Genomic DNA, 25,966 nt, shown 5'->3' on the forward strand with positions numbered 1-25,966 from the left:
TTTATAGAAAGGATAAGGGAGGAGAGTTAAGCGATGGGATAGGTGGGAGGGATAGGTGATGGGGTAGGTGATAAGGCAAGAGGAGCATCACATGAGCGGAAGGGATGGGGGTAGATCATTTAGAAAATTTATATATATTTTTTGCATACCACTGGAGCTTGGAGGGAGAGAGAGAAGTCAGGGGAATGGACCATATTAAGAGAGGCACCTAGAGAGTGGGAATAGAGGTTGGATTAAGGAGAGTATTTTATATCCTGCTCAAGTGTTTGAGCTTTAGTTTGTAGTCAGTGAGAGACCATGGAAAGATTTTTTAAGCCAGTGATGGCTTAAATATGATCTTGTTTGCATTTTAGAAACATTCCTCTAATGTTACATTGTTGAAGAATACCACTGTTCGTCTATTATAGTGGTTATCTATTACTGTGTAAAAAACTACCACAAAGGAATGGCTTATTTAAAATAACACACATTTATTATATCACAGTTTCTGTGGGTCAGGAATTCAGCATGGCTTTGCTTCAATCCTGAAGCATTGTCTGCTTCAGGATCTACATTTGAAGTACATCTGGCATTGCAGCCTCACTTCAGTGGTTGAATAGGGAAGGATCCAATTCTAAGCCCATGTGGTTGTTGGCAGCATTCAGTTCCTTGCAGAATGTGAAACTGTGGACCTAAGTTTATTGCTAGCTGTTGACTGAAGGCCTTCCTCAGTTTCTTGCCATGTGACTTCCTCCATAGGGCAGCTTACAACATTGTAGCCCACTTCTTCACAGATGGAGAAGGAAATAGTCTTCTAGCAAGATGGGCATTACCTGCACTTCTGATATCAACAGCAAGTTCAGGAGATTCCCAAAACCACTCTTATTACATTTGATATTTCCCTAGGAGAATTCTCAGAACTCACTGAAGACCATTATACGCATGGTTATGGTTTATATAGAGAAAGGATACCCCTAAAAATCAGCCAGGGAAGAGATGCATAGGGCAGTGTCTAGAGGGCTCCAAACTTGAAGATTCCATTGTTCTCTGGATGCATTGCTTTCCTAGCATTGATATGTGGCAGAGTACATGGCTTATTGCCAACGAGGAAAGTTTATTAGCAGTGTTCAGAGTTTTTATTGGGGCTTTATTAATAGGTTTGATTGATTGATTGATTGAATTCAGCCTCCTGGTCCACTGATAATGCATAACCCAAATCCCTTATCCTATATCACATGGTTAGTCTTTCTGGCATGGCTACCTCAACCTGAAGACTATCAAGTGTGGCTGATCTCATCCTGAACAAAAACACTCCTACTGGAAATGACATAGATCACCTCTCAGAAGCCAAGGCAAAGCCCAGACTTCTCTTTAGGCAAAGCCAAAACCTTTACTACACAGTACTCAGTGTAAAATGCTTGAAACAGATGGTTTTCTATTCCAGAAAGAAATGAATGCTGATAGAAAGCTATTTAGCTTTTACTCTACAGGAGTAAAAGATGAAAGCTGCCTCATACTCAAGAGCAGGCATTGCATCCAAAGATGGAAAAGTCTTCTTTATGGAGTTCTTTTTTTGGAGACAGGGTCTTCTCTGTCGTTCAAGCGGGAGTACAGTGACACAGTCATAACTCACTGCAGCCTCAACTTCATGGGCCCAAGTGATTCTCCCACTTCAGCCTTCTGAGTAACTGGGACTTCATGCGTGCGCCACCATGCCTGGCTAATTAAAAAAATTTTTTAAATAAGGGGTCTCCTTATGTTAGCCAGACGGGTCTGGAACTTTTGGCCTTAGTGATCCTCCCACCTTGGCCTCTGTGTAGTCCTTTTAGGTGACCCTATTGCATTATCTTTGGTGCCTTATAGGGGTTTGATTTCCTTGAACATGTATCATTGGTCTGTTGGCAACCAAAAAAATATGTTGAATGGAATGTTCTTTTGGAAATAAGAGTTTTCAGGGAAAAAGTAGTTTTGGGAAGTGGTTTAATTCTGACAGAGACCATATAACCTCCACATGGATTAGCTTTCAATAAATGCTACAAACTGGAAGAGTCTTTTCCTCATTTTCATCTTCATTCTCTAACTTTGTAGGAAATCATTTGGTTTAGTAGTCAGAACACCTGAGTTCTAGTTTTGTCTTTTTGTTTGTTTTGTTTTTTGAAACAGAGTCTCGCTCTGTCGTCAGGCTGTAGTACAGTGGTGTGATCTCGGCTCATTGCAACCTCTGCTTCCTGGGTTCAAGTGATTTTCCTGCCTCAGCCTCTGGAGTAGTTGGGAATACAGGCGTGTGCCCACCATGCCCAGATCATTTTTGTATTTTTAGTAGAGACAGAGTTTCTCCATGTTGGGATGGCTGGTCTCGAACTTCCCACCTCAGGTGGTCTGCCCGCCTAGGCCTTCCAAAGTGCTGAGATTGTAAGTGTGAGCCACCGTGCCTGGCCCAGTCAAGTTCTAGTTTTGATTCTTCATGAACCTTCCCCTGATCGTGGGCAAGTTCTTTAACGTTTTACGCCACAGTTTCTTTATCTATTGGACTAGAATCAGGTTACTACAGAGTTTCTCAGCCTCTACACTATTGACATTTTGGACTTGATAATTCTCTTTTGTGGGGGCTAGCCTGTGTGCACTGTAGGATGTTTAGCAGCACTTCTGCCCTCTACACACTAGATGCTAGTAGTGGTACCCCACTGTGTGATGACCAAAAATGTCTCCAGACATTGCCAGTTGTCCACTGGTGGGTGGGAGTTGGGGGAGCAAAGTCATTCCTACTGAGAACTGCTGAGTTACTAGATACATGTGGACCCTTTTTAATCCAGCAATCTTGATTTTGTGGAAAGTCTGTGATTTGGCTCTCCATCTTAAATCTCATACTTGAAGCCTAGTTGTTTGTTCGAACAAGAAATATGAGAACCCGGCCGGGCGCGGTGGCTCAAGCCTGTAATCCCAGCACTTTGGGAGGCCGAGGCGGGTGGATCACGAGGTCAAGAGATCGAGACCATCCTGGTTAACATGGTGAAACCCCGTCTCTATTAAAAATACAAAAAATTAGCTGGGCATGGTGGTGCGTGCCTGTAACCCCAGCTACTCAGGAGGCTGAGGCAGGAGAATTGCCTGAACCCAGGACGCGGAGGTTGCGGTGAGCCGAGATCGCGCCATTGCACTCCAGCCTGGGTAACAAGAGTGAAACTCCGTCTCAAAAAAAAAAAAAAAAAAAAGAAATATGAGAACCCGTGTATTCTACTTCCCAGACTAAAGGGTCAAATTTGTATGGAGAGGACATGACTCAATGTAAGGAAGAGCTCATGGTAAAATTGTATCTTATTTGTGAATTTAGTTTTTCTCAGTAGTACATAAATCTCTATAGTGAATTCATAACCTAAACATGTAAAGTGGTGCAAGATGTATCCATGATGTTATGATATTTATAACTAGGCAGATTTATAACTTGGCATAGTTATATCTATTTAGAAAATTGGAACATATAAGAAACTTCAGATGTTTAGCTGTTATGATTTAATTTTGTTTCCAGCTGCTCTTATACTTCATTTCCAAGATGTAGAAGAAATGGACTTAGAATCAGGAAACCAGGGCTTTAGGTCTAGCCATCCTTGGGGACATATGAATTCTTAAAACAGAAAAAGTATATAGAACAGACAAGGTTTATTTCTTCTATTTTCTTTTTTACTTCATGGAGCTGGTTAAGTGTGTTATATATTATGCATACATCTGTATTTTAGTTTAGTGGTCCCAAACTTGAGAAATAGGGTGAAAATGTGTAGTGTTTCAGGTAATACTTAAACACTGGCTAAACATTCTCAACCAGTATTATCGTGAACAAACTTTTGAAGTATCCATCTTAAAATTTCCTTTCTAAAAGTTAAATATATGTTTGTTATACATTTATATTTATTAATTAAGCTTCGGTTTATAGTGCAATTTGGACTTATTTGTTAATAGTTACAGTTTAGTCTGTTAGCTAACATAACTAAATACTTGATGGTATAATGAAAAAATAAATGAATTTTCACATTTTTCTTTACTGCTATAAATATCAAATCATCTGGTTTAGTCTGTAGCTCTGACAGGTAACTGTGCAGTCTTGATGTACTACTTAGAGAAAATACTTTATTCTTCATTGTCTCCCAGGGAAAGCATTGAGATTTTTCTTTGTTTTGTTTTTAATGAGAAATACTTGGGCAGGTTTGAGTTAAGGCATTTTTGAGTACCAAAAAATGATTGTTAATCTGCCTCCCCGTTGAGTCTTGAGCTGGAGGATATGGGATGCATTTACTTATATGTGCTTTTAGAGGGAGGAGCTAGAGTAGAGTTGAACTGTTCTTACTAATAAACAGAAGGAGTTTGACCGCACTCTGTGTCAGAGAAGCTAGCAACCCAGTGCCTTGTGAGTGGGTGGAGGGAACCTGCCATCCTCGCCCTCGTGGGCCATTCAGATAGTGCTTTGAAAAGTTGCACTGTCCAATAGTGATTGTGAAGTAGTTGTGAGATATGTGATTTAAGCACCCTAGTGAAACCCTTAGTAGTCTCTCTTGTCCACTAATCTTTTGTAGGAGTGGAATGTTTGAAGGAACCCAAAGAGATGCTGACTGTTTTATGTGCCAGAAAAAATAGTGCGAGCACCCAGGAGTGTGCAGTATCCGGATCTGTGGGCTGCTGGGCCAGATGCGCTGCAGTAAGCCTTACTGTTCCTGCAACTCATGTGTACTTTATTTGCTTTATTATATCTTATTATTTATCTTTATCCTTATGACAACCATATGGAAACCATCTTTTTTTGAAAACAAAGGAAGAGACACTTAGAGAAACTAAATAACTCATTGAGAGTCACCTAGCTTAGAAGTGTCATGTCAGGCTTTATACCCACATAGCTCTTATATCAGATTCCTTGTTTTGAATTGCTAAATTTGTTTTTGTTTTTTGAAACAGGACCTCACTCTGACACTCAGGCTGAAGTGCAGTGGCGTGATCTCAGTTTACTGCAGTGTCCGCTTGCTAGGCTCAGATGATCCTCCCACCTCAGCCTTGCCTGGCTCATTTTTCTGTTTTTAGTAGAGACAGAGTTTCACCATGTTGCCCTGACTGGTCTAAAACTCCTGAGCTTAAACAATCTGCCTACCTCAGCCTCCCAAAGTGCTGGTATTATAGGCATAAACCACCATCCTAGCCAGAATTGCTAAATTTGAATTGTGATTTTATTATTTGCTAAGGCTGTTCTTTGAGAATTAAATGTACTTTCTTTTATTCATTTAGGAGGAGATACAAATTGAAACTCCAGAGTTCTGAAAATGAAGGTTTTCAATTTTTTAAATTGTGCAAGAAGTAGAACAAGTAATTGATTACCATGTCTTTATGTTAACCCCACTCAAGAGCTTGTTCGCTCCATTTTTGCCAGTCAATTCCTGCTGCACTTTTATTACTTTTTCCTGGGAGCCTTCAACTACTTCTCCAGGTCCTTGCCAGATGTGAAAGTCATAGTATCTGTGCTTATACAGTTTTTCATAGTTATTGCCACATTAACGTTTTATTTCATCCTTGTGTTACAGTGAGTTGTTTGATCTTCTCTTTATTAAATTCTTCAAATAACTGCTTTACTGAGATAAGTCACATTCAAAACAATTCATCCTTTTAAGGTATATGATTTATTTTGGTTTTTTTTTTTTTTTTTTTTTTTTTTAATAGATGGAGTCTCCTTCTGTTGCCAGGCTGGAGTGCAGAGATGTGATCACAGCTCACTGCAACCTTGATCTCTGGGGCTTATGCAATCTTTCTGCTTCAGCCTCTCTAATAGCTAAGACCGCAGGCATGCGCCACCATGCCTGGATAATTTTTGATTTTTTTGTAGAGACAGGGTCTCACTGTGTTGCCTAAGCCAGTCTTGAACTTCTGGCCTCAAACAATTCTCCCACCTTGGTCTCCCAAAGCACTAGGATTACAGATACGAGCCACTGCTCTCAGACTGATATATACAATTTAATAGAAGTTAGTGTTTTTGGATTTGTACAACTATTACCACAGTCAATTTTGGAACATTTTCATTACCCCAAAAAAGAAACCATATACCCATTAGCAGTTACTTCTCACTTTCCTCCATTCCCACGATCCCCTGCTCTAGGCAACCCATGGTCTTTGTCTCCATGGATTTCCCAGTTCAAGGTTTATTCATTTTATAGCATATGTCGGTGCTTCATTACTTTTTATTGCTGAATAATATTCCACTGTATGGATATACCACATTTTGTGGATCTATTGATGGACATTTAGATGGTTTGTACCTTATGGATAATGCTGCTATGGACATTTGTATGCAAATTTTGGTGTGAACATGTATGTTCAGTTCTCTTGGGTGTATAGTTAGGAATGGAATTGTTGGGTTATATGTAACTAACTTTTTTTTTTTGCTGGAGTGAGTGAAGCGATCTCGGCTCACTACAACCTCTGCCTCCTGGGTTTAAGCAATTCTTTGCCTTAGTCTCCCGACTAGCTGAGATTACAGGCACATGCCACCATGTCCAGCTAATTTTTGTATTTTTAGTAGACAGGGTTTCGCCATATTGGCCAGCCTGCTCTTGAATTTGTGACCTCCATGATTCCTGGCCTCAGCCTCCCAAAGTGCTAGGATTACATGGCACCTGGCCATGTAACTAACTTTTTAAGGAACTTTCATACTACTTTCCACAGCAGCTGCAGCATTTACACTCCTTTCAGTGGTGTGTGAAGGCTCCAGTTTTTCCACTTCCTTGCCAACACTTATTTGTCTGCGCTTTGATTTCAGCCAACCTAGTGAGCATGAAGTGGTATCTCATCATGATTTTTATTTACATTTTCCTAATGGCTCATAAATTTTAAATTGCTCTAGGTTAGAAATTGTCTTATCTTGGCGGGACATGGTGGTTCAGGCCTGTAATCCCAGCACTTTGGGAGGCCAAGGCGGGCGGATCATTAGGTCAAGAGATCAAGACCATCCTGGCCAACATGGTGAAACCCCATCTCTACTAAAATACAAAAATTAGCTGGGCATAGTGGCACATACCTGTAGTCCCAGCTACTTGGAAGGCTGAGGCAGGAGAATTGCTTGAACCCAGGAGGTGATGTGCAGTGAGCCAAGATCGTGCCACTGCCCTCCAGCCTGGCACCTGGCAACAGAGCGAGACCCTGTCTCAAAAAAAAAAAAAAAAAAAAAAGGAAATTTGTCTTATCTTTGTTATTTTCTAAAACACCCATAGTATTTTCCACATATTAACTTATAGTGTTTGAATTTATACCCTGTTTTTAAAAATTGCAAGAAAAGACCGGGCATGGTGGCTCACGCCTGTAATCCCAGCACTTTGGGAGGCTGAGGCGGGTGGATCACGAGGTCAAGAGATCGAGACCATCCTGGTCAACATGGTGAAACCCCGTCTCTACTAAAAATACAAAAAATTAGCCAGGCATGGTGGTGCGTGCCTGTAATCCCAGCTACTTGGGAGGCTGAGGCAGGAGAATTGCCTGAACCCAGGAGGCGGAGGTTGCAGTGAGCCGAGATCGCGCCATTGCACTCCAGCCTGGGTAACAAGAGTGAAACTCCGTCTCAAAAAAATAAAAAAATAAAAAAAAATTGCAAGAAAAGGGAGGTGAGCCTTAAGATTTTTTGTTTTAACTCTGTTGAAAGTGTGCTTTGCCCATATCATGGCATCATAGTTGCACATTGTACTTTGTTTATTGATCCCTTACTGTCAAGCCCTATATAAGAAAGGACTTGATGAACGTTGATTAGGTGAACGAATGGAGTTTTGTTTATATTCATCCTGTATTCTTGAGGTTGTCCCTGGGAACAGGTGAGTGTTCTGGTTCTGATAATGCTGATAATCTCCTCAAAGATATAAAGAGCATTAAAGACTTCATTTAAACTGATACTTCCAGGGAAAAAAAAGACTTGCAAGCTGGAAAACTACTTCTGAAATATAGTTTGACTTGTCTGTTGAGTATTGTCAGAATTGTTATCATTTGTTTTGGGGTCCCTTATATAAGGAGCCCCAGATTGGTATTTGTCCCTTATCTGAAGAATTCTATGAAACATTAGCATGGTATGTCAAGAGTGTTCATCACAGCAGTTAGATAATCTTCATTGTAAGGCATACTTAAAATACTTAAACATGATACATTAATGAAAAAGTGATTTTTAAGGTTTTAAAGAAGATGTTGAAACCTGTCATCTGGTCATTCAAATTTTAAAGGAACTGTATTCAATTTTAGCTTATGTAGATATTGGATGATAAGCATAAATTTTTTTGTTGTTGTTTTTTCTTTTTTGAGATGGAGTATCGCTGTGTCGCCCAGGCTGGAGTCAGTGGTGCATCTTGGTTCACTGCAGCCTCTGCCTCCCAGGTTCAAGCGATTCTCCTGCATCAGCCTCCTGAGTAGCTGGGACTACAGGCACATGCCACCACACTTGGCTCTTTTTTGTATTTTTAGTAGGGGCGGGGTTTTACCATATTGGCCAGGCTGGTCTCAAACTCCTGACCTCATGATCTGCCTGTCTCAGCCTCCCAAAGTGCTAGAATTACAGGCGTGAGCCACCAGCACCTAGCCAAGTGTTTAGTAATATCATTAGAACTTTATTTTGCCACCGGGCGCGGTGGCTCAAGCCTGTAATCCCAGCACTTTGGGAGGCCGAGACGGGTGGATCACGAGGTCAAGAGATCAAGACCATCCTGGTCAACATGGTGAAACTCTGTCTCTACTAAAACTACAAAAAATTAGCTGGGCATGGTGGGGTGTGCCTGTAATCCCAGCTACTCGGGAGGCTGAGGCAGGAGAATTGCCTGAACCCAGGAGGCGGAGGTTGCGGTGAGCCGAGATTGCGCCATTGCACTCCAGCCTGGGTAACAAGAGCGAAATTCCATCTCAAAAAAAAAAAAAAAAAGAACTTTATTTTGCCAACTTTAACTTAGCGTTGTGAACAAAGCAGTTATTTCTTTGCAAATCATTTTGTAACAAAGAAACCTTTCTGTGGTTGTATTTATTACAAAAACGTTTATCCCAGTTAAAATGGAACACAATAACATCGTTTTGGACAGTTACTGAAATTTGCTAACATACAAATTGCAATGAGAGAGTTTGGTGTTTTTTAGTTCTCCAAATACAGCATTTATAATTTTGTTGTTTTGGTACTCTGGGGAAAAAAGATTAGTTCATTTTGTGAATCTGTATGCCTTGGGTCCTTAGTAGGATGTATGCCTTAGGTCCTTAGTAGGATGGCCTCTTACAAATATTATTTTATGCACTACCTGAACTAGGGGGATGGATGTCATAATGATGAGATCACAAATACCAGCATGAGAGCTTTTCTGAAGCGGTCAAAGAAAATGAGCTATTCTTTAAATAAATGCTTGTTACATTAATATGCCTTCCTGTCATTTAAATATCATCCTTAGAGTGATCAAAAAGGTCATGGCTTCTGGGTCTTTACTGCTAATGCTACTTCCTTCCTCATTTTTAGAAAAGTTACTGTTAATAGAAATGATACACTCACTTTTTAAAACATTATATTTCTATATTTATAAAGAGCATAAGAAACGTTTAGTTTGTGATTCCCAATTGTCATTCTAATTTATATTTTTAAAGATATGCATTATTTTGAGTAAGTTCTAATCCTATAAAATGATGCAGATGTCACCAACAACTTAAATTTCATTCTCACCTTATGCTAATATGTAATTCTAAATATATTACTTTGAGTAATACATGTTTACTTAGATTTACTATATTAAGTATAAGTTTTGTGAAGTCATAATTGTATACCTATATAGTTTCTTGCCATTCTTGTATTTAATAATAATGAGGGTAAAAGTGCCCTTCTGCTCCTTCTTGTTCTGGGCCCTCATGAGCATGGTCAGGATCATCGTGATCTTCACTATCATCATCCTCATCTTGAAATCTCCTGAAAACTTGTGTCTTCAGTTGTATTGTTTGACCATTAGTGCTTCTTTGTTCACCATAATAAATAGTGTGTATATTAGGGAAGCAGAAGAAGATGTATGAGCTTATTGGTTCTTTTAGTTTATTTTGGTCCACACGAATGTATGTTAAATGGTGGTGATGTAGTGGGTCAATAGAAGGACACATCACTGTAAGATTCATCTCTGAAAGAAATAAATTAAAAATTAATCCTGCATTATAGTATAATCCATAATTATAGCCATAATTCTATGTTGGATTTTATGTTGTATGGGATATAATTCTGTTAATTAAAATACTTACAAATTGAGGTAGGTTTAGTTTTTTTATGTTAAATAATAAAATGAAGAAAGTTAAATTATAAATGAGTTTTATATTACCAAAATATATATACTTCATTTTTTCTGATTAATAATTTTGTAACAATCTGAAAAAAATTGTCTACAATCCCACTGCTTAGGATATTCATATTTCTTGATATAGTCTGTTCTCTCTCTATATATATATATAAATATGTTTGTATATATGTATTATTTATTTATTTATTTATTTATTAGACAGAATTTTGCTCTGCCACCCAGGCTGGAATGCAGTGGCACGATCTCAGCTCACTGCAACCTCTGACTTTTGGGTTCAATCAGTTCTCATGTCTCAGCCTCCCAAGTAGCTGGGAGTACAGGCGTACACCACCATGCCTGGCTAATTTTTGTATTTTTAGTAGAGATGGGAGTTCACCATATTGACCAGGTGGGTCGTGAGCTCCTGGCTTCAAGTGATCCATGCACCTCAGCCTCCCAAAGTACTCTGATTACAGGCATTGCGCCCAGCCTTTGTCTCAACATTTAAGACAATTAAATTTAATAGGAAGGACTATAAACTGAATAGCACACCTTTGCAAATTTCTGCCATTCCCTTAGCCAACTTTAGAACAACCATTTTCAGCAATGTCTAAAGCATAGCTTATTAAAGATTTTTTTCCTTAAAAGGTCAGAATTCCATTCTTTCTCTCCTTAAAACACAATAAAAGTCTACATACTTTCTATTTCATTATTTTGTAGATATAGGTGTTCCAAATTTCTTGGAATATAAAATGCTTGCTTCAATTTGTTGTGTCCAACACTGAGTTCTACAAGATTGGGAAGATTAAAAATATTATATGGGATGTCTTGTAGTTTGTTGTGTGACATTCTTAGAGCATGAAGTTTTGGAAGTTTGTCGAAGTATTTTTCAGATATAGAAGAAATTGAATTATTTTCTAAAGACAGATACATAAGTGAAGAAGGCAAACCAGGAGGCATTGATTCTAATCTGTTATTGCAGAGGTTGAGCTGCATTAGTTTTTCCATTTTGGCAAAGATTTTGTCTTTTAGCACAGAATCATGAAGGTGATTATAGCAGAGATCAAGCATGGTCAAGTTTACTAGCCCATCCATGGCATTTGCCTGCAGTTTGGAGATTTCATTGTAACCAAGAAGGAGTCTTTCCAGAGATTTAGGAAGGGGAAATGGAAATTCTTCTAAATTGTTATGCTCTAGATGAAGTTGTAGTAGATTTGGAAGCTTAGCAAACACACCATAATCAATCTTTTGAGATTTAATTTTGTTGTGGCTGAGGTTAATTTCTTTAAGATGAGTTGCATTGATGAATGAATTTGCAGTCACAGCTTCAATTTCATTGAACTGAAGGTAGAGTTGCTGAATGTGCATTGGAATATTTGGGATAGTCTTGAGTTTGCGATTATCACAGTACATTGATGATGGAAAGTTAGTTGGACAGAAGCATTCACTGACACAGCCTAAAGTATATCCATGAAAAGGAACTCCATATTCTACATTTTGACGAAATGGGAATCCTGTTTGGTAATCATCATCTGGCTCTTGGTCATAGTCTTCATCCCACTGATAAGTTTCATATTGGCAATGCACTTTGACTCCAAAAATGAAGAAAAGAATATATATTGGACTTAAGAAGTTCATCATCATCATCATCATCATCTTCTTTTTTTTGTCCTATTGCAAGGAGAAAAGGAAACATTGTGGAGAATAGTGTGTTAACTCAGAATACGCTTTGTATAAATTGACAGCTACCTATGTCTGTATATAAAAGAATATACAGGCCGGGCATGGTGGCTCAAGCCTGTAATCCCAGCACTTTGGGGGGCTGAGGCGGGTGGATCACGAGGTCAAGAGATCGAGACCATCCTGGTCAACATGGTGAAACCCCGTCTCTACTAAAAATACAAAAATTAGCTGGGCATGGTGGTGCATGCCTGTAATCCCAGCTACTCAGGAGGCTGAGGCAGGAGAATTGCCTGAACCCAGGAGGCGGAGGTTGCGGTGAGCCGAGATTGCGCCATTGCACTCCAGCCTGGGTAACAAGAGTGAAACTCCATCTCAAAAAAAAAAAAAAAAAGAATATCCAGAAAGAATGGGAAGTGCTCAAACTATTTTTTTTTCCTTTTTTTGTGACAGTCTTTTCTGTTACCCAGATTGGAGTGCAGCGGCACAATCCCAACTCACTGCAACTTCTGCCTCACGGGTTCAAGCGATTCTCATGCCTCAGCCTCCTGAGTAGCTGGGACTACAGGCCCATGCCCACACACCTGACTTAGTTTTGTATTTTTTAGTAGAGACAGGGTTTCACTATGTTTCCCAGGCTGGTCTCAAACTCCTGACCTCAAGGCATCTACTCACCTCAGCCTCCCAAAGTGCTGGGATTACACGCGTGAGCCACCGAGCCCGACCTCAAACCAAAATTAAATTAAATGTTTAAGTACCAATGAGATGAGATTATATATATATATATATATATATATATATGTATTTTTTTTTTTTTTTTTTTTTTTGAGACAGTCTTGTTGTCACCCAGGCTGGAGTGGAGTGGTGTGATCTCAGCTCACTGCAACCTCTTCCTCCTGAGTTCAAGCAGTTCTCCTGCCTCAGCTTCCTGAATAGCTGGAACTACAGGTGCATGACACCACGCCCAGCTAATTTTTGTATTTTTGGTAGAGACAGGGTTTTGTCATGCTGGCCAGGCTGGTCTTGAACTCCTGACCTCAGGTGATCCTCCCGTCTTGGCCTCCAGAAGTGCTGGAATTACAGGCATGAGCTACCATGCCCAGCTGAGATTTTTTTTTAAGTCACGTATTACACTGAACTAGAGTCAAAAGTGGTTTAGTAGACTTTCTACTGAGTAACCATCTTTTTTTTTTTTTTTTTTTTGAGATGGAGTTTCGCTGTTGTTGCCCAGGCTGGAGTGCAATGGCACAATCTCGGCTCACTGCAACTTTCGCCTCCTGGGTTCAAGCAATTCTCCTGAGTCAGCCTCCCAAGTAGCTGAGATAACAGGCATGTGCCATCATACCCGGCTAATTTTTTTGTGTGTTTTTAGTAGAGATGGGGTTTTACCATACTGGCCAGGCTGGTCTTGATCCTGACCTCAGGCGGTCCATCCACTTCATCCTCCCAATGTGCTGGGATTACAGGCATGAGCCACCACGCCTGACCTTAAATAACTATCTTTTAAGAGAATCCCAGTTTATCTTGCTTACTAGAGTATAGATCTATGATGACAGCATGACATCACTCAACTACAGTCTGATCCCTCCACTATAAATGCTGGGTGTTCCTTGGAATTACCTGATCCTTTAATGATTGTCACTATCTGTGGGAGGAGAGACCTTTATTTCAGTTAGAGAGCTTTTGCCGAGGAGATTCTACAGCTTCTGTTTGCTGATACCCTTTTATGCCCTTCAGAAGAACATGAAAGGCTTCCTTGTATTCGATTATCTTCAGATATATATAAATTGTATTCATGTTTCCTTTTAATATTTTCTGTCCAATTCTAACTGTACCATCTAATTTTCCTCATGAAACAGTTTCCAGAATCCAACTATTTAGTCTCTGAGTCTGCTTGAATAACTACTTTATATGCTTGAATAACTACTTTATATCCTAAAAACATACAATGTTTACATTGTACAAAGTTCAGTTGTCTACATTTTTCTTTCTAGCTTTCTTTTTTCCATTAATATATTAGAGTTATGTTCTAGGTATACAAATATTACTAAAAACACACTGTCCCTGTCTCTCAGGATTTTAAAGTCTAGTGGAGGATCAGATACACATGCCGTAGAATGCAGGAGGAGGATATTGTATGGAGCAGGATTGCAAGGGTGTACGCTTCACAGTGAATACTCTTTGGTGCTGAAACTTGAAGTTCTAGGGAAAGGTCAATCATGTCCCGGATGAGACGCCTGAAGCCTACATTTCATTTCTGTCACTTACCATATCTGTCTCTAGCCTCATCAGTAAAATAAGAATTGCAGTTATAGCTGAATTATACCTTGGCAGCTGTTGCTTGTGGCTTTTTTTTTTTTTTTTTTTTGAGACCGAGTTTTGCTTTTGTTGCTCAAGCTGGAGTGCAATGGCGCAGTCCTGGCTCACCTCAACCTCTCCCTCTCAGGTTCAAGGCTCAATGTAACCACCTCCTCTTGGGTTTAAGGCTTACCACAACCTTCTCCATGTTGGTCAGACTGGTCTTGAACTCCCAACCTCAGGTGACACGCTCACCTTGGCCTCTCAAAGTGCTGTGATTACAGGTGTGAGCCACTGTGCCTGGCCTTCTTTTTTTTTTTTTTTTTTTTTTTTTGAGAAAGAGTCTTACTCTGTCACCCAGAGTGGACTGCAGTGGTGCAGTGTCAGCTCACTGCAACCTCTGCTTCCCGGATTCAAGTAATTCTCCTGCCTCAGCCTCCCCAGTAGCTGGGATTGCAGGCGCAGTCCACCACACCCAGCTAATTTTTGAATTTTTAGTAAAGACTGGGTTTTACCATGTTGGCCAGGCTGGTCTCGAACTCCTGACCTCATGACCCACCCACCTTGGCCTCCCAAAGTGCTGGGATTACAGGTGTGAGTCACTGTACCCAGCGTCCTTGTGTCTTATATTTTGCCTGCTTATGCCACCTGGTCATTGTTAGCATTGTATGAGCTATGCATGTAAAAGTACTTTGCAAATTGAAAACTCTCTCCAGATGAAATGAATGTATCATTTAGGAAAAAGATTATTAAAAATCCTACCTCTTTTATTCTGAGACCTTTCTGTCTACTTTTCCCATCCAGGGTTTCATGAAAGAATGAGTTTCCTAACAAATTGTTGCATATAATGAAATGACTTATCTCCTATTCATCTAGAATGGTTCTAGCTATTTTTCGTCATTGGTATAATTGAGAAAATAGTTACTTAAGTTATTTTCTTTGACAGAACCCCATTTGAGAAAGATTTTAAAAAAGTTTCTTCTTCTTTTTTTGTCAGAAATCATAAATGTATAAATGTAAGTTTTATGTGTATTTGGGATTTGAAGTAGTTATTCAAGTAGCGTCAGAGACCCTTGAGCTCTTTCCCTGCAACGATACTTTCCTTCATGCTTCCTCACCATTTGCTCCCATGCACCAGCATCCTGGGTCTTGTCATTGTTATTACTGGAACCTTTCATACTCTTCATTTTGAGTATTCCACACTCTGACCATTCTCTCCATGTAGTAACTCCGGCTGCAATAATTCTTCAGTTTCAGTGGAACCTAAGCTGTATTGATTCTACAATTTTTCACTGCCCTTCATCCATACTCCCAACATTGTCAGTTCCTTCTTACCAACTTAGACCCCATAGCTCATTATTATCGTTGTTCTTTTTCATAGGCCCCAAACTTTCTGGTTTCTTCAATCCACCAAACTTCAATTCTGGTTACTCCAGTTCTCCACTTACTCACAGCCTAACACAGCTGAATGTAACTAAAGAAAAACAGGACCATGGTGACTGATCTCACTCTCGATTCAAGACCACTAACCTCAAGTGCTGTACTGCTGCATTTCCTTAGACCATCCTCTTTCCCTCTCTCCTACTCTCCTGTTTTATACTTTTCCTCTCTCAAGCCTCTAATACCTCATTCCCTTGCTTCTAGGTCAAGAAAATAGGATCAAGATATCATTTATTTCAATCTATTTTCTTTTATTTTCGTGTGTGTGTGTGTGTGTGTGTGTGTGTGTGTGTGTGTGTGTGGTTTTTTATCCCCCAGGACAGAGTCTCATTGTCACCCAGGCTGGAATGCAGTGGTATGATCTTTGGCTCACTGCAGTCTCCGCCTCCCGAGTTCAAGCAATTCTCCTGCCTCAGCCTCCCGAGTAGCTCGGATTATAGGTGCCTGCCACTGAGCCCGGCTTATCTTTTTTGTATTTTTAGTAAAGATGGGGTTTTACCATGTTGGCCAGGCTGATCTTGAACTCCTGATCTGCCCACCTCGGCCTCCCAATGTGAGCCACTGCACCTGGCTCAATCTATTTTCTTTCTTTCTTTCTTTCTTTTTTTCTTAAGATGGAGTCTCCTTCTGTCACTCAGGCTGAAGTGCAATGGCGTGATCTCAGCTCACTGCAACCTCTGCCTCTGGGGTTCAAGTGATTCTCCTGCCTCAGCCTCCTGAGTAGCTGGGATTACAGGTATGAGTCACCACACCCAGCTAATTTTTGTATGTTTATTAGAGACGGAGTTTCGCCATGTTGGCCAGGCTGGTCTCTAACTCCTTACCTCAGGTGATCCACCCACCTCGGCCTCCCAAACTGCTAGGATTATAGACTTGAGCCACAGTGCCCGGCACTATTTTCTTTTATTTATCCCTACCTACAAGAAAATGCCAAAATAGCCATGGTTTGGTCATTTTTTTTGTTTTTTCAACAGTATGTGTTTTTGAAACTCATGATGTTTCTTTGTGCAACTCTAAATATATTACCTCCATTTTTCTTTCTTTCTGTGAGATCCATGGAAGATGTGGCATTTGACCTACACTTTGAAGGAATGTTAAGGTTCTCACAGAGAGAGGTGAGGAAGAAAATCTCCAGATACAAGAGATAAGCAAAAACATAGGAGCAACAGACAGTTATGTGTTTGGGAAATGTAGTTGGTTAACTATTGAAGAAGCAAAATAAGACTATTAAATCCAGCTCTGAAGGCCAGGTGCAGTGGCTCATGCCTGTAATCCCAGCACTTTGGGAGGCCGAGGTAGGTGGATTACAAGGTCAGGAGTCCATGACCAGCCTGGTCAAGATGGTGAAACCTCGTCTGTACTAAAAATACAAAAATTAACTGGGCGTGGTGGCACAAGCCTATAATCCCAGCTGCTTGGGAGGCTGGGGCAGGAGAATCGCTTGAACCCAGGGGGCAGAGGTTGCAGTGAGCCAAGATGATGCCACTGCATTCCAGCCTGGGCCACAGAGCTGAGACTCCATCTTAAAAAAAAAAAAAAATCCAGATCTGAAGGGCCTAGCCTTTTTTTTTTTTTTTTTTGAAACGGAGTCTTGCTCTGTCACCCAGGCTGGAGTTGAGTGGCATGATCTTGGATCACTGCAACCTCTACCTCCCAGGCTCAAGTGATTCTTGTGCCTCACCCTCCTGAGTAGCTAGGATAACAGACATGTACCACCGTGACTGGCTAAATTTTTTTGTATTTTTAGTAGAGATGGGGTTTCACAATGTTGGCCAGGCTGGTTTCCAACTCCTGACCTCAGGTGATCCGCCCACCTCAGCCTCCCAAAGTGCTGAGATTACAGGTGTGAGGCCACTGTGACTGGCTGTTTTTGTATTTTTAGTAGAGACTGGGTTTTGCCATGTTGGCCAGGCTTGTCTCAAACTCCTGACCTCAGGTGATCCACCCACCTCAGCCTCCCAAAGTGCTGAGATTACAGGTATAAGCCACCATGCCTGACCAAAAACTCAGGTTGAATTTTATCCTTGTGTTGACAACATTAGCAATCATCAGTTAGCAACCCTACATTTGACAATTAGACTCTGTTGTTCAACAGGTATGTAAAATTGTTCAGAAAAAAGAAGGCCTAGAATCAAGATATCGTGACTGGGGCGTCTCTGAAAATAAAGACGTTCTTAATTTTGTCTGCTTTTAGTCTTTGTGAGCACCCAAGAAGAAAGTCTTTCCCTGAAGAACAATTTCTCTTCTAAACCTGAACTTACCTTAAACATCCTTGTCCTCCTCCCTCCACATTCCTAACCATGTTGTACAATCTTGTCCTACTCCCTTTGACTAAGTGCAGCGTTCTCATCTGAAATTCTTTCTGTTTTCATCTATATGCCCATTATTTTCTATGCCTCTTGCTCTTTCCCCATGATAATTTCCTGTTACAACAATCTTATTTTATTTTATCCACATTTTTCATTCCCCAACTAATTAATCTCTTCTCAGTTATTTGCTAAGCATATTTTTGTTACCTCTACTTTTCATACTCTACAATCTATGCCTTGTTCTGTATAGAATAACTCACAGCAATATTGAATAATTCATTGTCAATCATCTAATTTCCTGATATCTAATGTTTTATAGAATGTAATACAATGCAGTGTTATAAATTCTCAAAGATTTGTTGAATGAATGACTAAGTTAATAAATTACAGGTTAAGTCTCGCTAGCAATACTGCTCTCTACTAATGTTGATTATTTCTAGACATTTATTTTACCATGGTGATTTCTTCAAATGAACATAATCATGAGAGCTTGACTGTTCCTTTTTCTATTGAATATTTCTCCATCACAATATACTGCATTCCTCACTTTCCTAGTATTTTGTGTGGTAGGAAAATAACAGATGTGAAAAAGAATGTTTGGAGCAAAGTAAAATATATATATTACCAGTTTTCAATGTGAATTTTTTATATTATAGCAATACAAGCATCTGTGTCATAACATTTCTCTTACTTGGAGAAAAGTACTTATGCATTCATCAAGAAAAGTTTTAATTGAAATTATTAATAAAAATGAGGTATAATTTACTTGTTCAGGAAAAGTTTAAAGTAAAAGATTCATAATATACATTAAAGACATAATTGTTTTTATGGGTATGCCATAGAAATTAGCATATAAGAAACCAAATATTAGCATATAATTCTGATTTTTCCAAAAAAGTTCTCAATTTTAATTTGTAAAATTCTTTTGCTATTAAAAATACAATTGCCTCAATTATTTTTAGCCACAATACATTTAAATCTTAATTAACTAAAACCCAAAGTAACTAGATCCTTCAATAGACTGGCTAGAGCATTTGTATCTTCCCTTTGAGAAAGAGATAAATGAAAAGAAAAACATTCTATATCAGGGATTTAGTCAGTAGTGAAATTTGGAGAAAAATTTGAGTGAAATTTGTACAAATGCCCATCAGTCCCCCAACTGGAATCACTAGCATTGCTCAGATGTCTGCCTCAAAAGCATTAACTGGTTCTTTGTTACTTAAAATGCAGAGAGAAAAAGAGACCTAAGAAAGAGAAAGAGATTTATTCCTTTAACCTGAGGAACTCTCCTTTCATTCAAAGTTAAAATAAAAATCTAAACAAAGATTGTTTATTGGGTAAATCTTAAATGAGAAAGAGTTAAACTCATTATACAATTTCTTTACTTGAACATTTTGCCTAATCAAAAGTTTAATGTAACTTTTTTTACCAGTTTTTGCTTCCAAAAATTGTGCTTTTATAATAAATGCAGTCTATTTTAATATTAAACAAATCCAGTATACGTTTTCAATTTTAACAGTAGGAATACATTCTTTAAAAAATGAAAATTATTTTATCATCATACCTGTTGAATTTGCTTTAGTTTTCAGGGGTTGATGAATTTGTAAATCCTTTAAATGAATCAGAAATTCCTAAATTCTTTAACTGAGTCTCTTAAAAATCCACAGTAACTCTGTGTCCAGACAGGGCTGTCTCTTGAATTACTGTAGCAATTTAAGCAAATACAATCTTCTTGGAAAACACTTGGGTTGAATTAAAATTATGTATTTCTTTTCATTACATGAAACTTTGTGGATTCAAATTAAGATGCTTGTGTTCTTGGTCACATTTTTGTGGCTTACTTCTTTCTTTTCCCCTTAATTTTGGTTTGGGGTGTGGCAAGAATTTCCTCTAATATGAAAGGCAAACAAAACTAAATGAAACAGCATGTACTGATTACTGTTTTTATTTTCATTTTCATGCCAAAGAATTCTTCAAATTAAGGTCCACTGTGACAAGGGAACTCCAGTGTTTCAGCAACTTAAAGTGGAACTCAAAATTTCTTTTTTTTTTTTTTTTTTTTTTTAAGACAGAGTCTCTCTGTCACCCAGGCTGAAGTACAGCGGCTTGATCTTGGCTCACCACAACCTCCACCTCCCATGTTCAAGCAATTCTTCTGCTTCAGCCTTCCCAGTAGCTAGGATTACAGGCATGAGCCACCATACCTCATTAATTTTTTGTATTTTTAGTGGAGACAGTGTTTCGCCATGTTGGCCAGGCTGGTCTCAAACTCCTGACTTCAGATGATCCTCTTGCCTCAGCCTCCCAAAGTGCTGGAATTACAGGCATGAGCCAGCGCACCCAGCCTGGAACTCAAAATTTCTTGAGTCCCTTGGTTGTTCAACACCAAGGTTCATATCAATACTTCTCTTTGTTAAAATAAGGAATCAGGATTAGAAACATGTAACAGTTCACCTTTAGTTTATTTTTAAAATGCACTCCATTATCATTGGTTACACAGATTAAATATATGACTTTTCTGTACAAAGGCTTACACCTTCCTTTTTATAAGCTATCTCTTTTCTCCTCTTGCTTGCAAATGCACCCATTAGAATGACTTCTAATATCCTTTGAGATAAAAATTAATCAATTGGTTGCTCTCCAAAAGTGTATCTCCAATTTGCCTGTTTTTAATATTGTACAAAGTAATCATTTTTGTAATATTGAATAAAATGGAATCAAAAGCTTGTGTTCTTAATAGCTATTGCCTTTATTTTGTAAATTTAGAAAATTTCTTCATTTCATAGAGCTCTCTCTCCTGAATAGTAACAGTTAACTGTTTTCAATGTTTAATTTTTACTCTGTTTTCATATTCTAAACAGAGAGTTGACTGTGTCTTTTGGCAGTGGACTTGGAGTTCATTTTGGGGGGAATTCTTTTAAGCTTTTACAAACTAATAAGATAAAGTGAATCCTGGAATTCATTTTTGTTTCCTCAAAAAAGTGTTTTCCACTAGCTTTTTACAAAGAACTCACAAGATTTATTTTGTTAAACTCTGCATTTAAGAAAAGTATACAGTGTTTCAAGTGATGCTTTGGCAGTTGTAAAAATCCAGTCTATTATTTGAGACATTGGTATGTAAAACGTGGCAGACCACATTTGAGCCAAGATTCCATCTTGTTACTGATCTTTTCCATATGTTTTCTGTTAGCATCTGTGTTCTTAAAACTCAGGCTTCCACTAAGGAAGAGAGAGCAAATCTGTGTACTTTTTTCAAAAATTGCTTTATATGCCTTCAGGGTCCTTTTGGAAGATTAACTTAAAATCAACAGCCTAATGTTTATATAACTTTTATTAACTCTGTGATTTGAATTTATGATATTGATTATGTTATCCATGTTTTTATCAAGTGAGAAAAATTATGAATAAATAACTAGAGCAGACATAATCAAAAATTTCTAGAAAATTTAAACTGGTTGGCAGTGTCTGTCTAGGAGATAGGGGGCAAGGGATGGGAATGGGGGGAGGGGGTGGTTAGAGTCAGGACTTAAAGGAAAAAATAGGGGATGTGAGTTTGTAATAGTTCACTGTTTAGTTCAACGGTTATAATTATAGCATTTGGGGCGATAAGGAGTTGAATTGATGAAAAGTTTAAATTATATGCTATGATTACAATTTGATTGAAATAGATTCAGTATCTCAAAGCTGAATGACATAGGACTGGCTAGAAAAGGACCTCCTGAGACCCACTTACTATTAACATAATAAGCATTACAATTTTCTGTTCATTTGTTTCACTTTATTGGGCACCTACTTTGTGCAAATTTTAGGTGCTAGGGACTCAGCAGTGAAAGTCTGTTGCTATAGAGAAGGAAAACAGAAAATAAACTTAAATAAGCATAAAATGCAGAATATAAACAATGTATAATGTGAAAGAAGAGAATAAAGCAAGGTAACGGGATGAAATTGAATGAGGCATGGGGGTACAGGTCAGCAGTTCAGGCACTGATGTACGTGGGGACTGGAATGGAACAATTAAGTTATTGTATGGCAGATGGTGAGAGACAGGTGTCTTACTGTTGAAGTGGGAGTTACAAATAAATAAGGGAAGCAAGGTGGTGACAGTGATCCATGTGATAATGGATTAAAGTTGAAGACATCAGTATGAACTCATATTTAGCTTAATATAGATACAGCTGGTTAAAAGGGAAATGTAGATATGTTATATATACATAGTACACACATAGACCTCCTTCTTCTGTTGGCTAAGAGGGCCTACAAGCAGGGGCACTCTACGCAGCAGCAAACACCGAACCCAGATCTTGGTTTCTAATATCATTTTCCAATAAAAGGAACCAAGGCTGCTCCTTGAAGAAATGGCTGATTCCAGGAGGACTGGAGCAAGGAAAGTAGTAGATAGGCCTGGAGCATTGTACAGTACCAGAAAAAGGAAGTACTCAGCAAAGAAAGGGATCTGAGGAGTCTCTGTTCTTCCACTTAGTTTTGCTGTGAACCTAAAACTGCTCTAAAAAATAAAGTCTAGGCCAGGCGCGGTGGCTCAAACCTGTAATCCCAGCACTTTGGGAGGCCGAGGCGGGTGGATCACGAGGTCAAGAGATCGAGACCATCCTGGTCAACATGGTGAAACCCTGTCTCTACTAAAAATACAAAAAAAAAAAAAAAAAAAATAGCTGGGCATGGTGGTGCGTGCCTGTAATCCCAGCTACTCAGGAGGCTGAGGCAGGAGAATTGCCTGAACCCAGGAGGTGGAGGTTGCGGTGAGCCGAGATCGCACCATTGCAATCCAGCCTGGGCAACAAGAGCGAAACTCCGTCTCAAATAAATAAATAAATAAATAAATAAATAAATAAATCTATTAATTTTTTTTTTTTGGGGACAGAGTCTCACTCTGTCACCCAGGCTGGAGTGCAGTGGCACCATCTCAACTCACTGCAACCTCTGCCTCCTGGGTTCAAGCGATTCTTCTGCCTCAGCCTCCTGAGTAGCTGGGATTACAGGCATGAGCCATCACGCCCAGCTAATTTTTGTATTTTTAATAGAGATGGGGTTTCACCATGTTGGCCAGGCTGGTCTTGAACTCCTGACCATAGGTGATCTGCCTGCCTCGGCCTCCCGAAGTGCTGGGATTACAGGCATGAGCCACAGCACCCAGCTGTTAATCTTTATTTTATTTTATTTTATTTCAGACAGAGTTTTGCTCTTACTGCCCAGGCTGGAGTGCAATGGCATGATCTTGGCTCACTGCAACCTCTGCCTCCTGAGTTCAAGTGATTCTCCTTCCTCAGCCTCCTGGGTTTGAGCGATTCTCCTTCTTCAGCCTCCTGAAGTAGCTGGGATTACAGGCATGCGCCACCATGCGTAGCTAATTTTGTATTTTTAGTAGAGCCAGGGTTTCTCCATGTTGATCAGGCTGATCTGGAACTCCTGACCTCAGGTGACCTGCCCACCTTGGCCTCCCAAAGTGCTGGGATTATAGGCATGAGCCACCGCGCCCAGCCTATTAATCTTTTAAAAAGGGCATGCATACACTATTTTAGATAGTTTAGATATTTAGAACTGAATATGGTGACGGGGCAAGCCAAGTTGGTATCAGAGTGGTAACAGGCCAGCTTGGCTGATGCCTAGTGATCTAGGAGGAAGGAGTAGGTGGTACTGCCACAGGTAGCCAGTATCTGAGTCAAGGCAAACATGTGCTTGGAAGTAACTACCTCTCAGCATTCTAAATGGAATCAATTTTTGAGGCAGACATTACACTTAGCTGACGGACTACTTCTACCAGAAAGGCCACTTGGGCAGCCCTATAGAAATAGTCCAAACATTAAAGGCAGTCAGCCTCTTTGTCTGTCTGTCCCCAGGGGTCTATGAGGAGCAGAGGCTCCTGAATTCATGGCTTATACTCACAAGCTTTCTTGGCTGTCATCATTCACATTTTCTGTAAATGGTGCCTCCATTCCAGTCCTGACCACTCTCTTGTATAAGCCAGAAGTTTGGGAGTCCTTTAAATTAGTGCTTTCTCAAGTGTAGTAGGAGGTCCATCAGTATCAGAATTACCAGAGCTGCTTATTAAAAATTCAGGTTCCAGCATCTTTATACCCTAGAGCTACAAAATTGGAACCTCTGAGCATGGGCCCAGGAATGTCCATTTTAAACAAGGGTCCTAGGTCCCACCCCACCTTGAGAACGAACCACTGATCTAAATACTTCTCCATGACTTTCAAATTGAATCTCTTACTGAATCTTTTGTGTTCTACACCCAGATATCTTTTTGGTCTGTCTGTGTCTCACACAATGACTGTCGTCACCTCAAACCCAGGTGTTCTGTGTAGGGTCTCTTCTCCAAGCAATTTTCTTCTTGTTCTGCATAGAAATCAGACTGCACAGTGTCTCTACTTAAACGTCCTTGTTTCTTCTTACTATTTGTTTCTAATGAAACATCATCCAATGCATTAAAAAAAAAAAAAAAATTCAGGATGGGCACAGTAGCTCACATCTATAATCCCAGCACTTGGGAGGCCAAGGCAGGGGGATTACGAGGTCAAGAGATCAAGACCATCCTGGTGTGGTGGTGCACACCTATAGCCCCAGCTACTTGGGAAGCGGAGGCAGGAGGATCACTTAAACCTGGGAGGCAGAGGTTACAGTGGGCCCAGATAGCGCCAGTACACTCCAGCCTGGCAAGACTCCATCTCAAAACATTAAAATAAATACATTCCAAAAATTGATCTTCATGGTTAGGGATGATCTGACCTTGGCCTACCACTTGCCCATTCTTGGAATGTTTGGTTTGTACCACTGCTGGTTTCTGGGCACATTGCCATGTGTCTGTCTCACTATGACCTTTGAATGAGCTTCTCTCTGTCTTGAGGATGGTAGGCTTCTGTACCTCTCAATCTTGTTGCTAGCTAATTTATCTTTCAGACGTCAGCTTATCCCAGCTGCATTTGTTAGGAGAAATCAGGGAACCGGAGAGAACAATGAAGTTACAGGAGGATTTATTTAAGGTATACACCGGCTCAGTGGATTCACATCCAAAAGACTGAGCCCCAGACAAAGAAAGCAAGGGCTTTTTGTGCATCTTAGGGTATGAAAAGAAGCCAGTTTACAGATGCGAGAACAAAAGCAGTTAATCAGTACAGTGACAGTTTTACACATGACTCTTGGTATGTAGGCCAAGTGGCCTTACCGGTTCAGACCAGTCCTGCAGGGCTCTGCATTAATTTCCTTTTTTGATGCTTGCAGCACTATCCTGTTTAGACATTCTTCATGGCCTTTACTGTGTTATTTAGGTACAAAACAGGCAAGTGATACGTGAGAAACAGATATCTATAAATTCTTAGGTTTACTCATACTATGAGGGTACACATCAGAGAGAAAATTTATGTTTTCTTCCAGATGGTGAGGGAGTATTGGGAAAGTTCTCAGAGCACATTCTTTTGAGCTCTGGCTTCAGAGATAATGTTATCAAGGTTCCTCCCAGAGCCTGAGCTAATTGACTGTCTTCAATCTAACACAGAGAACCTGTTACTCTCCTTTGTATGATTTTCTTTTCTTTCTTTCCTTAATTTCTGCCTCATTCCCCCATTTGATACTTCTATGAGTTAAAACTCAATAGAAAGCATCATTATCATTTAGTTCTTCATAGTGGAGCAGGTCTCCTGTTGTCAGTAAAGAATGATACTTTGTTAGAGCCATCAGTCAGGTGGTGGTTGTTCTGTCTACTAAAACTTCTATAGTAGACTGAATGCTTTTTAATAATAAGGGGCAAGAGACAAGGAAGTATTAAGCAACTCCTTAGTATAGCCAGCACCACTCCTATTAATGTTTTAAAACCACCAAAGGATGAAAACCAGCCTCCAAAAAGGGAATCTGGAGACCATCTGGGTTCCAAATTTGAACTGGAAACTTGTTAGAAATAACAAGTAGAAACAAGGAAGTTTAAGTAGAAACAGTGTGCAGTCTGATTTTTATACA

The 25,966-nt window shown here is 39.6% G+C and overlaps 2 protein-coding genes across 2 annotated transcripts in view; one reads left to right on the plus strand and one right to left on the minus strand.

The window, feature by feature from the left end:
- The window catches only part of CENPP (centromere protein P), a 290,099-nt gene that overhangs the window by 83,236 nt on the left and 180,897 nt on the right, over nucleotides 1–25,966 (plus strand). The window lies entirely within an intron of this gene.
- Nucleotides 8,978–19,838, minus strand: OMD (osteomodulin). The gene is made up of 3 exons (XM_003938206.2): nucleotides 19,560–19,838; nucleotides 10,967–11,939; nucleotides 8,978–10,115 (listed from the first exon to the last, which is right to left on the minus strand). The coding sequence occupies exons 2-3, from the start codon at nucleotides 11,922–11,924 to the stop codon at nucleotides 9,802–9,804; spliced, it is 1,272 nt and encodes a 423-aa protein (XP_003938255.1). The 5' UTR covers nucleotides 11,925–11,939; nucleotides 19,560–19,838; the 3' UTR covers nucleotides 8,978–9,801.

The sequence above is a fragment of the Saimiri boliviensis genome, chromosome 2, assembly GCF_048565385.1.
Source record: "Saimiri boliviensis isolate mSaiBol1 chromosome 2, mSaiBol1.pri, whole genome shotgun sequence".
Taxonomy (NCBI): Eukaryota; Metazoa; Chordata; class Mammalia; order Primates; family Cebidae; genus Saimiri; species Saimiri boliviensis.